Genomic DNA, 13,372 nt, shown 5'->3' on the forward strand with positions numbered 1-13,372 from the left:
GACATATAAAAACATGCTTGTACTGTTAACACTGAAAAAAGTTTCAATTTGACAGTACAATCCGACCTATTGAATTCATTTATTACAAAAAATGTGATAAATAAAGAACCGCTCAACCGATTTTGTGCAAATTTCACATAAGCCATCTACTAAATAGTTCAAACAAAGCCTAAACATTTGGTTTAGATAGGTGAGCCCTTTCTTGAGTTATAAAATTACAACGAAAAGTGGCATCAATTTTTACATATATAGATATAATTTTTTCAATTCTACATAACTCATAAGCTTGTGAGCTTATGTACTGACTGAGTACGGGTGTTTTTTACATGTAGCAAAATGGGAATTACATACCAAGTAAACAAGCATTGCTTTGTGATATATAAAATGGGGTACATTTACTACAAAAAATCATACTTTTGTCATTCTTTATTTTGTTTGTTTGCTTGCTTTCTTAAGAATGATGCCGCTAAAAAGTTCATGTCTGAAAATAAAACCATTCCCTACGAAAAATTTTGTTTTAAATAACTAAGCGGCAATGTAAAAATCTCTGTCCATTCTATCACCACGAATCAAAAATCCTGTGAAAGGTGGTAAAATTTTTTGTAAACTTTGTGTTTTTTGTTGATATATGTATGAGCTTCAGATTCTGAGTAAAAATTATGAAAGGGCACAAAACGTTTCAGCAACGTTTCAAGCGGTAAGATGTGATTTTCGAAAGGTTGGTCAACCAATTTTAGCTTAGCCGTTTCTCCATAGATTTTAATAAATAATAACTTAATGAACTTAACTTAACTTAATAACTTAACTTAACTCAAGGCCTAATTAGTGCACCTATACAATAAAGATAAGGACACAGGTAAAATTTTCGACTTTTTAAAGTTTTCATAATTTAAAAAAAAAATACCGCACAAGAATCATACATTTTTTATTTGAAAGCTTCATATTTCCCAGACGATAAGCTGAAGCTATAGAGTGTTCGGGACTACTTTATAAATGCATTTAGAATGGCAAAGTTTATTAAAACTAGATGTAAGATACTTAAGTCATGTGAAAAAAAGCTACCTCTGAAAAAAGCATAAACAATATATACCTTTTTTTTAATTCTTTAAAAAAAGTTCCGCCATAGAAAAAAAACATAAATCCTTAAATAAATTTAAAGTCCCAAATCTATCAGAAAAAGATGGATTGGTTCGAATTGTAAATAAAAAGTTCAATTTTGTCGAGTGATGTTATGAGGCCAGATTCAACAAATGAAAATCCATTATAAACACCTAATTTCACCTCATTATATTAAACGAGAAGGAACTTGTGAGTCGCTTCTGGGGACGCGACTCTACTTTTATACCCGTACTCAGTCAGTATAAACATTTTTGAGCATATGATTTTTGTAGAATGTAGCGAGCGGGCGCTCGCGTACATAACAGAGTGTGCAAGCGAGAAAGAGAATTAGAAGCGGGTCTCTTGCTGGAGGCGGTGGCGAAAGCAACTGAAAATTAATTTCTTCATTTTGGCTACAAATATGATTCGATCTGATTCAGATTCAGCAATCTGGTAGATATGGGCATTCTCTACGATACTGCTTTTTTAGTTTCATCGTATCTTTAAAATTGTGCTTGCCAAAGATTTTCGTCCTTTGTGGTGGCGGAAGGGTGTGGTGAAATACGCCTGTAGCAGTGTGATATCACATTAGTCTGGAAACAAAGCTTGGTTGCTCTAGCTGTTATAGTCTCTGAGATCTAGGTGCTAATCAAGACGGACAGACGGACGGACAGAAAGACGGAAAGACGGACGGATAGACGGACATGGCTATATCGACACGGCTATTGATGCTGATCAAGATTATATATACTTAATGGGGTCGGAAACGTTTCCTTCTCTGCGTTACAAACACCCAATTGTGCCACAAATCTAATATACCCCTTAACTCTTTTTGAGTTCGGGTAAAAAATACAATTTTTTAGTATTCATGCCGTTACGGACGTCACACATTTTGACATTAGTATTTTTCAAAAAAAAAACTGTAATAAAGGTTTTTTTATCAGACTTAAGTGCAAAAAAAAACTTTGTTTATAAGGTTTGGAAAACAGAATTATTCAAATTCATTCTGTTCATTCATTCGTTAAAAAAAACTCTATTTTCCGTCACGGACGTTACCCACAGTGTACATATTTTTAGTTAAATTTGTTTAATATATATTAGATAGCTTAAAAATATGAGTTTTATATTAACAAAAAGACAACTGACCATGAAAAATACCCTTTTTTACACGAATAAATGAGAGCAAGAGGTAGGCTTAGGTTTTCCGCTGCGGAGAACAAACTAAACATCATAAAACCATATTGCTCATAAATTTTGAAGCTTGAATATGTACCTATCCTATTATTGCATTAACAAAAATTTGGATTTTGGGCAAGTCTACATTTCTGCCTTTGGTTTACAATTTTTTGGATGAACCCATATATATTTTCTTAAAGTTTTTACGTTCGGTAAAAAAAAATTGATGCCGCCATTTTGAAACATCGATATTTAAGCCATTCAAGGCAGCCACCTTTATGTACATTCCATAAATATAACTTACCGAACAAGCTGCAGCTTTGCGCCAAGTATGAGTGTGAACAGAAGCAGGCTAAAGCAGACATCGAGTCGAGTATAACCATTCATATTGGCAGCTTTGTCTGGTTTCATCAACAGGTCTCAACTCGATAGCATAAAATTCAGTGACATCTCCAGTCTGCCAGCTTTCATTGTGACAGCAAAAACAAATTGATCAGATGTGGTTCTCCAAATATGACGGGTTAACGCATTACTGTTAAAAAGTCTGAGAAGGTTATGACAACCAAAATATAGCATATTCTATTAGTTATAGCGACAAGCGCTTATATCAAAAAAAATATAAGTTCTCAATCGCAAAGAAAAAAATATTGACTGATTTTGTGTCAAGTTTTTAATTACTTTTAACCTAACTTTGCTAATTAAAAAATTTTTAGCATTGGCTCAAGGCATACAAAAAACAGTCAGAACTTTACCATGCCTACATGCCTCGAGAGTCATATCGGGTACATGGAACTACATACAAAGCATAGAACTTAACTTAATTATTATTAAGTGTGGATACTAACAGCTGTCAAACTCTTTTAAAACTATACTACTCAAAATCAAACATTCTTAGATTTGCAGCCATTAAGAATTCTTATTCTTGCGTTTGTTGTGAAATGATTCCACTTAGTTATTATTTCGAACAGTTGACATTGAAAGCTTTTGAGCTGTAGAAGCGAAACTAGCCCTTGTTCAGAATTTGCATTTGCAAGGAAAAATATAGCATAATTGTTAAGCTATTTAGCTTCGTTAATAGCGTATATTCAGATCGCGAAGTGTTTCGAAATTATTACACAATTTGTTTGATTATTCTAGTGATAGGTTGCTTTATTACCGTGCAAGGTGAGTGGGGTGAATCGATGCGAATTTAATGAACAGTCGAACCCGAATTGGCCCGTGTTTTACAATAACAACGAGAGTTTTATTTGAGTTAGAACAGTTTAGATTAGAAGCCAGCCAGCTCACTGTGCCAACCAACAAAGCGTTTGTATTAGACGAGGTTCGATTTTGAAGTGTCCTCTACTACCCAGACAAGCCGCCCTTACAGCTTTCATCGGATGACGAACTTCGAGAAAGGGCAAAGAGCGTAAAGAGCGTATGGCAGAAGCAAGTAGGCAATTTTGTGCGTAAGAGATCTGTTATCTTTGCGCTGCCATGGGCTTCGTCACCCTTTCCAGCGGCCACTTGAGGGGAGGCAAGCTCTCGTTCTTCACGAGGACCACGCCGCCGACGCTGATGCTAGGTTGCTCTGTCCTCCATTTGGACATCTCCTGCAGAAGTGTGAGATACTCCTCTAACCAGCGGGACAAAATCATCTGCTGCAGAATGTTGACCTGCTGCCAGCGATCGAGACCATTGAAATTCAGACCGGTCACATCTGGTTCTGCGATGGTTCGGATTGGCACCGTAGGCAAGAATGGCGAAGGTGGTTCCACGTCTAAGTCGTCGGGATTCTCTGAAACCGGAATCAATGGCCTTGAGTTTATGATAGCAGTGCTATGGAACACGAGTGTTCTCAAGGTATTAAAGCACATCAAGGAGCTGGCGCGAGAGACGAAATTGAGCTCGACGTGAGACAAGGCAGTTGTGGAGTTGGGTCAGCAATAGAAGCTTCCAGCGTCCATACATGTCTAGGCTAGCGTCACAAAACCCGTAAACTTCAACCTTTAAACTGGGCAAAAATGCGAGACGTGGATTTCTAAAACTGTGGTAGACTTCCACACCTTCCAAAGCTGAAGAAAAATCTTTGTCTTTGCGATGACAGGTCCAATCAGTCCTAAGGGATCATAATAACGAGCAATAGTTGACAACATGGAACACATGGCAAATTGGAGCATAGAACGAATTGCAAGGTAAGAAGCCGGTTTGGTTACATATGATACCGTGTCGAGTTTGAACGTCTTCGCATCCTCGTGAGGCGAATCTTTTCATAAAATGCACTGAAGGTAATTGTCCAGCTCAATTACCCAGTCAGAGCAATCGGGAACGTACAAAACCGAAAAAACGTATGTAGAAAATTTGGTTGGATAGTAGACTCCGCCATTAGGACATCGTTTAAGTAAAAACCTGTTTGTGAGGACCTATTTCAGGCTAAGCTAGGCTCAGTCCGTCCAGGATTCTTCTGCAAGAAATTTATAGATTCGCTGGGAACTTTAAGTGGGGTTTGGACGTTTGACCGAAGTGAGGATAGGGCTGAGTCGGCGGGAATACTAAAAAACCAATAATTCAAGGTAAAATGATGACACAGGCTGGTTGGTTTTGGTTTCTTTAACTTATGTTATTTATAGTTTGTTTGGCTGGTCTTGGTTCTTGATTATTTTTAATTCGGTTTCTTTTGTTATCTTTCGGCTTTCGTATTCTTGGTCAGCTGAGTGACCGATGATATTGAGCTGCTTTGCGGACAGTGAGTGACTGTGGGCTGATCGACTGCCTTTAGTGTCTGTTGCTGATGTCTGCCCTTTTTTCTGTTTAATGGGAGCTATTTAAGCTGACGGTCGGTACTGTCATGGTAACAGCTGAGTCCGCGAATTCTCATGGTGTATCTTGTTACTAGGAAGTGATCGCTTATGCTTATTTTATAGATTTTTAATGAACAATACTTAAGCGATGCCTAATTAATGTACCTGGTACACAGGATATTATTTTTTTGACTTGTATTATATTATATTTCCCATATATTTAGGCTTCGTTCAAGGTATTGCTCATTAAAATATATGGAGAAACTTTGGAGCTAAAATTCGTTAACAAAACCAATAAATGAAAAAATACCTTTTGGAAGGTTGCGGGCCCAACTGCCAATTGGGAACAAAGCAAACGAAAAAGGGTTATACATTTGGTACCTGATCGCGTTCCTTTGGTATGAAATGTTGTTGACAGTTACTTTTTTCGTTACACCCAATATGAGGTTAGATACCTGTTCTGGTCAAATGTTTCCTTTATATTCTCACAAGTGCAGGCCCGCACAAATTACCACTACCTAATCATAGTTATGGGTATATAACTCTGTCCCTATGTTGCCTCATGGATAACTCAGACCGTACATTTTCATGTGTTTACCAAGCAGACTGCTACATTTGTGGAAGGTTTATGACCGGAAAGTTTTGCTGAAGAGTGGGCATCAATTTATATATGCAAAATGTGTAAACTTAATTTACCAGTATTTAATAAAGACGAAAAGTACCTAATCCACAAACTATCCAGTTTACGGTTTCAAGTAATGACTATTCCGGAGAATGGAAATTTTGCAAGCCTATTTCACCGGAACAATTGAATGATTTGGTGAGGAACCTAAAGCCGACTTTCTCGGATCTTTTTTAAAGGATTCCGGCTTATTGAAAGAAAACGTCATCATAACCCATTTCCGGACGCGTCATTTGGTTCACGCACAACTTTATACGACGAAGGATGATATGTGCATTTGCCGCGACATTCTTGGTTTATTCAAGGTACAAGTTGAAACTTACGACCCAAAAAAATTGAAGGTTAATTTTTGACAGCAGCAAGAAAACTTAAAACGCTGTTTTGCTACACAATGGAAACCAAAAGCTGTCTGTTCACATCGCCCATGCTGTTAATATGAAGGAAACAAATCAAACAATGGCTTAATTGTTTGAAAATATAAAATTTAAAGAACACCAGTGGAAGGTCGCGTGTGACTTAAAAGTCGTAGACATTTTAACGGGACTGCAAAGAGGTTACACAAAACACTGCTGCTTTCTGTGTCTATGGGATAGTAGAGATAGAGACCAGCAATACTCAAGAATACTCTGGGCCAAAACGGGAGGAACATGGAAAATTAAACTAGTCAGATTAGTCTTATAGATTTCGGGGTTTAATTTTTTTTATGGAATTATGGTTTTTTTTTTTTAATGGTTTAGTTTTTTTTTTTTTTTAATTTTTTAAAATCTGGTATTTTTTTTTTTTCAGAGGTAGTACTTTTATTTTTTCAAATAACTTAAGTATCTTATATCTGGTTGCATTGAGCTTTACAGTTCTGAATAGCTGACAAATACAGCTATAAATCCTAGTCATTTTGTATGCAGCTTAACGCCTGAAAGATATTAAGCATTCAAATTCAAATTTCATCATTTTTTTTTTTCGGTATTTTTTCCCGAAATTTTGACTTAAAAACTCAGGAAATCCGATGATCCTATTGGGCTTTGAGGTGGCTCAGAGGGGGCCTAGCTGAGGCCACCGGACGGGTCGCAGGTTGCGGATAGCGAACGGCCTACCCTAGTGGGTAGGTCAGCTGCGAATAAGCGGGCATCCTAAAGAGTATCAACTAAGTTGGCTCTGAGGGAGAGTACCGAAATAAGCAGTCCCGGACAGCCAGCGGGTGTTCGCGACGCAGCAACACTGACGATGCGCTTGTGGTGCCGCCTCTCATTAAGTAGCTCACACAATCCCATCCCTACACAACACCTACCCACATCCCAGCCCCAACACTCACCTCACACCGGGCCGGACTAAGGTGTCACTCACCCGTGCCAAGAGTCAGCCTGGCTGGGGGCCCGGTATAAAAACTAGCCCAGTCGTGAACGGAGAGCTCAGGGACTTGGCAGCCCCCTGTTTCTAATTATGCCTTACCCGGGTAACGCAGAGCTCTGCCGGGGTGGACCGTTCCCCTTCTCTGCAGCTCGTGGGAACTATATGGATAAAAACGAAAATATAAACAACAACAAAAACAAAAACGAGAGAGGCACTCCCCAAATGCCTGCAGGGAGAAATCCCAAGCGGGAGAAGGCAGCGGCCCAAAGGCCTGGCCCGATCCGCTCAGACGCAGGAAAGACCTGCACGGTGAAGGACGCGGGTATGAATCCGGGTGGGTCCCATCCCAAACCTGGGATGGGTGGAAAGACAACACCCAAAACTGATACCATGGTAGGGCAGCTAAGCAATATTGCGGCTGCTCAACCTTCTGGTGAAGCGGCGGGTGATGGCTTGCCATCAACCAGCGTCCAAACCAAAAGATTTAGTTATGCCGAAAAGAGGAGTGCTGGGCACATACTCCGTCGGCAGAACACAAGCCAAGAAGTCAGTCCAACAGCAGACTGGCTGAAGAAAGTGGAATGGGCCTCGGTGGTGTTGCCCAACTTCAGTATGGAGCCACAGAAGGTGGCCGCCCAACCGAAGAGGCAGCGCTCTCAAGAGACGCCCGGACCTGTCGCGAAGCGATCCAGGGTCGCACCAAATGTATCCTTCGCGCAGATTGCCAAGGAGAGGACGCTGATAGGCGTTCTCGACAAAGGCAGCGCGGAGGGAAAATACCCAGAAGCCAGTGGAAGTGGGTGGAAGCGGCACTGGCCGACCGCTGCTTCGAGCTTCTTGAAAAGGATCCGGGCCACCCCCAGTCTGCAAAGACATGGGATGGTTCCAGGGGAGCATCAAGGTAGTAGCCTGCGAGGATGAGCGCTCCGTAAAGCTATACAAAGCTGCGGTGGCGCAAATCGGTGAGGTCTACGCCGGGGCAAAGCTCGTCGCTGTGGACTGGAGCGAGGTGCCCAGTAGGCCAAGGGCCCGTATATGGGTACCGGCCACTTTCAAGGAGCCCGAGCGGATCCTCACGATGCTGCAAAGATGCAACCCCACACTGCCAACCTCAGACTGGAGGGTGGTCAAAGTGGAGGCATCAAAGGGCCCCACAAATCAGGCAGTGGTAGTCCTAAATAAGGAATCGCTAGCCCCGATCGAGGCAGCCAGAGGAGAGCTTAACTTCGGGTTCAGCTCGGTGACCATGAAGGTCTACAAGTCGGACGCAGCGACCGAGGCGCGTTCTGTCAACAACCCAGTTGAGCAGGACGTTGCCTTGGAGATCGAGGCACCCGAAGTAGACCCGGAGCCGGAGCCGGCCCTGGAGAGCTACTCCTCAGAGACGGAGCTGATGCTCGATTTTGAGGCGTTGTGTCGGGACGAGATACTCGACGACTCTGACGCCGACATAACAGTGGTGGAGAACGTTTCTAATGAAGTCTCTGAGGCTTCTGCAGATAAATCTCCACCACTGTAAAGCAGCATCTGCTGCCCTGATACTCCGCTTGGTCGCAAGCGGAGGGGACATAGTCCTAATCCAAGAGCCCTGGGTGGTAGGAGGCAGGGTCTGTGGATTAGCGACGAAGGACTACAAGCTGATTGTAGCCCAAACTGAAGGTAAAATTAGAACCTGCATATTAGCAAGGAAGCACCTAAATATCTTTCTGCTCCACAATTTTAGCAATGGCGACAATACGGCAGCTAGCCTAGAGCTACAAGGGACACGCCTAAACCTGGTGTCGTCCTACATGGCTCACGAGGAAAGCGATCCTCCCAGTGACCTCGTTCGCAAGATTGCCAGAGACAGCGAGAGGTCGGATACAAGCCTACTAATAGGCTGCGATGCCAACGCTCATCACACCCAATGGGGGAGCTCGGATACAAATGCAAGGGGTGAGTCACTTTTCAGCTTCATCCTGAACTCCAACCTAATTATCGGTAATCGGGGTAATGACCCCACTTTTATCATAAAAAACCGTCAAGAGGTTATTGACCTCAATCTATTGTCTCACAAACTGTCAGACATAATGAAAAGTTGGAGAGTCCTAGAGGACCACTCCTTCTCCGACCACAGGTACATCGGGACAATCCTATCGCTCGAAAGCACCATACCCACTAGCTCTACTAACCCAAGGAAAGCCAACTGGGATATGTATAGTGCAAAAATGGAGGAATTACTCCCCCCCTAGCCACAAAATGCCCTGACACTCAAAGACGATCTCAATCGTCTTGTGGACAATTTCACGGAAGCTTGCAACAAGGCCTTCATGGCAGCTTGCTCCCCAACCAAACCAAGAGGGAAAAAGAAACCCCCCTGGTGGTCTAAACATATAGATACCCACCGGAAAGACTGCAGGACTCTCTTTAACAGAGCCAAAAGCAGCAGCGAGGAAGCGCACTGGGAAAATTACAAAAGTAAGCTAACCCTATACAAAAAAGAAACAAGGAGAGCAAAAAGGGCCTCTTGGCACAAATTTTGCTCCGAAATCAGGACACGTCAGAAGCCTCAAGGCTACGCAAGATCCTGTCAAAAACATCCCCCTCGGTGGGATACCTCAAGAGAACGGATGGTACGTGGACTAACTCTAGTGAGGACTCCCTACACATTCTACTCGATACTCATTTTCCTGGGTGTACGACCATCGAGCCGGCAGACACCCCAAGTGAAGGCCCGGAAACCTCGATGGGGCACATCCTCACAAAACGGAATATTAGCTGGGCAGTAAACAGCTTCAAATCCTACAAATCGCCTGGCCCGGACCAAGTCATTCCGGCTCAGTTGCAAAAAGCCGGGGATATGGCCATCAACTGGCTGCAAAGTATCTTCAGGAAGATACTGACAGTGGGAAAAATCCCCCGAGCTTGGTTAAAGGCTAAAATAGTCTTTATCCCCAAAGCAGGGAAACCCTCACACACAACCCCAAAAGACTTCAGACCAATAAGTCTATCGTCCTTTCTTCTCAAAACCTTTGAGAGACTAGTAGGGCTGCAGCTGAGGACAACTATAAATCCTCAGTGGCTGTCAGGCGCTCAACATGCCTACCGAAAAGGAAAATCCACGGAAACGGCACTCCATGAAGTAATCTCGGCGGTAGAGAAATCTCTACAAGTCAACGAATACTCCTTAATCGCTTTCCTAGACATTGAGGGAGCTTTTAACAACGTCATACCGGGAGCCATCACAGAGGCCCTGACTGACCTGGGAGTGGATCGTCACTTGATGATGCTCATAGATCAATTGCTCACTTGCAGGACAGTGACATCATCAATGGGATCGTCCACTCAGTCTAGGTATGTCAACAGAGGCACCCCGCAAGGTGGTGTCCTGTCTCCCCTTCTATGGAACATAGCAGTCAATAAGATACTGTGTGACCTGGAAGGGGGGGGCTGCAAGGTGGTAGCATACGCGGACGACGTTGCCATTATTTTCTCGGGAAAATTCCCTCAAACACTCTGCGATCTAATGACCGCAAAGCTCGCGCGACTCTCAGAATGGACAGAGTCGGGGGACTAGGAATCAATCCCTCTAAAACGGAACTTGTATTGTTTACAACCAAATACAAAATCCCGTCCCTCAACCCCCCAATACTAAACGGATGTAGGCTCTCATTCAGTGACAGTGCCAGTTACTTAGGGTTGGTAATTGATAAAAAACTTAGCTGGAACCTAGAGCATCAAAGACAGAGTGAAGAAGGCTACGATAGCCCTCTACACTTGCAAGAAAGCCATTGGGCTCAAATGGGGCATGAACCCAAGAATAGTCCAATGGATTTACCTGGCAATAGTCAGACCAATACTACTCTACGGAGTCGCAGTGTGGTGGCCAGCCCTATCGAAGGGGACCATCACTAAACAACTGGGCAAGGTGCAGCGCACTGCAGCCCTATGCATCAGTGGAGCTCTCAGCACAACACCAACGGATGCGCTAAATGCTATCCTATGCTTGCAGAGCCTTGACCTTGCAGGTAAGGAGCAGGCAGAAATGGCAGCAATCCGTCTTAGAGACTCTGACCAATGGGTGTCACATCACACCGGTCATGCGTCCATCCTAAATGGAAACAAAATCGTCCCCACAAAAACGGACTACTGCGTTCCGAGGGAGTATACAGATACCCCCTTCGAGACAATCATCCCTCACAGAAACATCTGGCTTGAGGGACCACCTGGTCCAAAGGGAGCCATTCGAATCTTTACTGATGGCTCAAAGCTGGACAACAAGGTCGGAGGAGGAATCTACTCCGAACAGCTGAACATAAGACAGTCCTTCAGGCTCCCGGATCACTGCAGTGTCTTCCAAGCAGAAGTCATAGCGATCAAGGAGGCTTTGAGCTGTCTTCAGGAAATAGCCCCTGCGGCAACTCATATAAATATCTATAGTGATAGCCAAGCGGCGATCAAATCGCTGAATGCGATAACATCAAGCTCGGCCACCGTGGCAAACTGTCGCAAATCTCTTCATGAGATGGCTTATCAGTTCGTCATCAGCCTAATATGGGTCCCGGGTCATCAGGACATTGAAGGCAACTGCATAGCGGACGAGCTGGCCAGAGCTGGCACAACAATCCCCCTTCTCCATGATAAGGAGGATATTCGTATGCCAATGGCCACCTGCAAGCTCAAAATAAAAGAACACTTTAAGCGATTAATAAATGACAGATGGCAAACCGTGTCACTATGTCGCATAACTCGGCAAACATGGCCTAATATCAATAAGAAGCGCACCGATGAGCTTTGCAAACTCAGTAGGAGTAGGTGCAGCTCAGTCATACGCTCTCTCACGGGACACTGGCTAATAGGCACACATGCAAGCAGGCTGGGCGCCCCATATAACGACTTCTGTCGAAGCTGTAGAGATGAGGACGAGGAGGAGACTGTGGAACACCTGTTCTGCTCCTGTCCGGCTCTCAGTAGAAGGAGACTGAAATACTTGGGCGCTCCTTTTCTAACTGACATTTCGGACATGTCTACAATCAGTCCCAGACGGATCGCAGGCTTCATAAGGGCATCCGGATGGGATAATGGATAACATAGGGTCTCACGAGGGAGAAGGGAACGTAATATGCGGTATCACAACGGGCCGAAACCGGCCTAGGTGTGTCGGGTCTCTGACAATCCCGACAGCCGCTTCAACCTAACCTAACCTAACTCAGGAAAAGTCGAAAGCAAAATAGTTGTTTACCCCTATAGCCTAGTACTCAGACGCGCTACATTTTCAGTCGACCGAAAGTGCTATTTATTCCGTACGGTGCCTAGTGTGACCAAAGTTGGCAAAATGTATGCTCTACGGTTACACTGTTTGGTGTTTGTTTACAAACAGAAATCTGTTTGAATTTCAAATGTTTTGCTAAAGTAAGCAGAAATATCTTATTTGTGGGCGCTGTGGAGCTGGAGGGCGATAATGCACACGGCACTATTGAATAAATCCGATCCTGCAGGAAAGATATTGCAATCAACATGGTTTTAATCTTCTTTTTAAAGATTAAAATGAGTAAAATTAATAAATAAAAATATCCATATAATCGGTATTCATTCGACTCCCTAATTTAATTTAATTTATCTTCATTATTGCACTTTTTTAGCTGGCTTGCACTTGTTTCCTTCCATATTTAATGTGTGCGTATTGTGTGTGTTTTTGTGTCATGTCATTAGACGACGGAAGATGAAAATTTTCAATGTTCCGATCGAGATGGGAAAATACCATCGGTTGCTTTTCTAGTATGTATCGAATGGCTTTTTCTCGGAACTGAGTACCAAAAAACAGGGATGATTTCTTATCGGTTTCATACGAATATCATCCCTGATTTCGGTCGACGGAAAATTTAGCGCGTCTGAGTACTAGGCTTTTACCTGAAAAATACCGTCCGGTACGTTGCTGGTCCAATGCCGGTCCAAACGAATTTATAGCTGCATTTGTTAGCTTTTCAGAACTGCAAAGTTCTATGCAACCAGATATAAGATACTTAAGTTATGTGAAAATTAGAAGAACTACATCTGAAAAAAACTATGAAAAACGAGAAGGAACGTGTGAGTCGCTATATATATCTTTCATTTTGATTTAATTTTTTCGAATTTTATAATTAAAAAAAATTTACATTTTACAATTTTTTGCTACATCTATTATCTACATCTACAATGTAAATTATACATATAACATGTAGATTACACTAGTCAACACGATTTTTCCTCAAGGAACAAAACGAACTTTTTCTTAAAGATTTGGGGCTTAGAAATGGTTTGATGATATTTT

The 13,372-nt window shown here is 42.7% G+C and overlaps 1 protein-coding gene across 7 annotated transcripts in view; it reads right to left on the reverse strand.

Moving 5' to 3' along the window:
• Positions 1-13,372, reverse strand: part of LOC111080946 (gamma-aminobutyric acid receptor subunit beta-like) — a 243,795-nt gene that overhangs the window by 94,617 nt on the left and 135,806 nt on the right. Inside the window, exon 2 of one of the 7 annotated variants that reach the window (XM_041595394.1) lies at positions 2,579-2,806. The exons of 5 other annotated variants lie outside the window; for them this stretch is intronic. In XM_041595394.1, the coding sequence (XP_041451328.1) occupies positions 2,579-2,685 (107 nt within the window). In that variant the 5' untranslated portion in view covers positions 2,686-2,806. Of the gene's footprint in view, positions 1-2,578; positions 2,819-13,372 lie in introns of those variants that run through there. One more of the 7 variants, XM_041595393.1, reaches the window with a different exon arrangement.

The sequence above is a fragment of the Drosophila obscura genome, unplaced genomic scaffold, assembly GCF_018151105.1.
Source record: "Drosophila obscura isolate BZ-5 IFL unplaced genomic scaffold, ASM1815110v1 contig_58, whole genome shotgun sequence".
In the NCBI taxonomy this organism is placed as follows: domain Eukaryota; kingdom Metazoa; phylum Arthropoda; class Insecta; order Diptera; family Drosophilidae; genus Drosophila; species Drosophila obscura.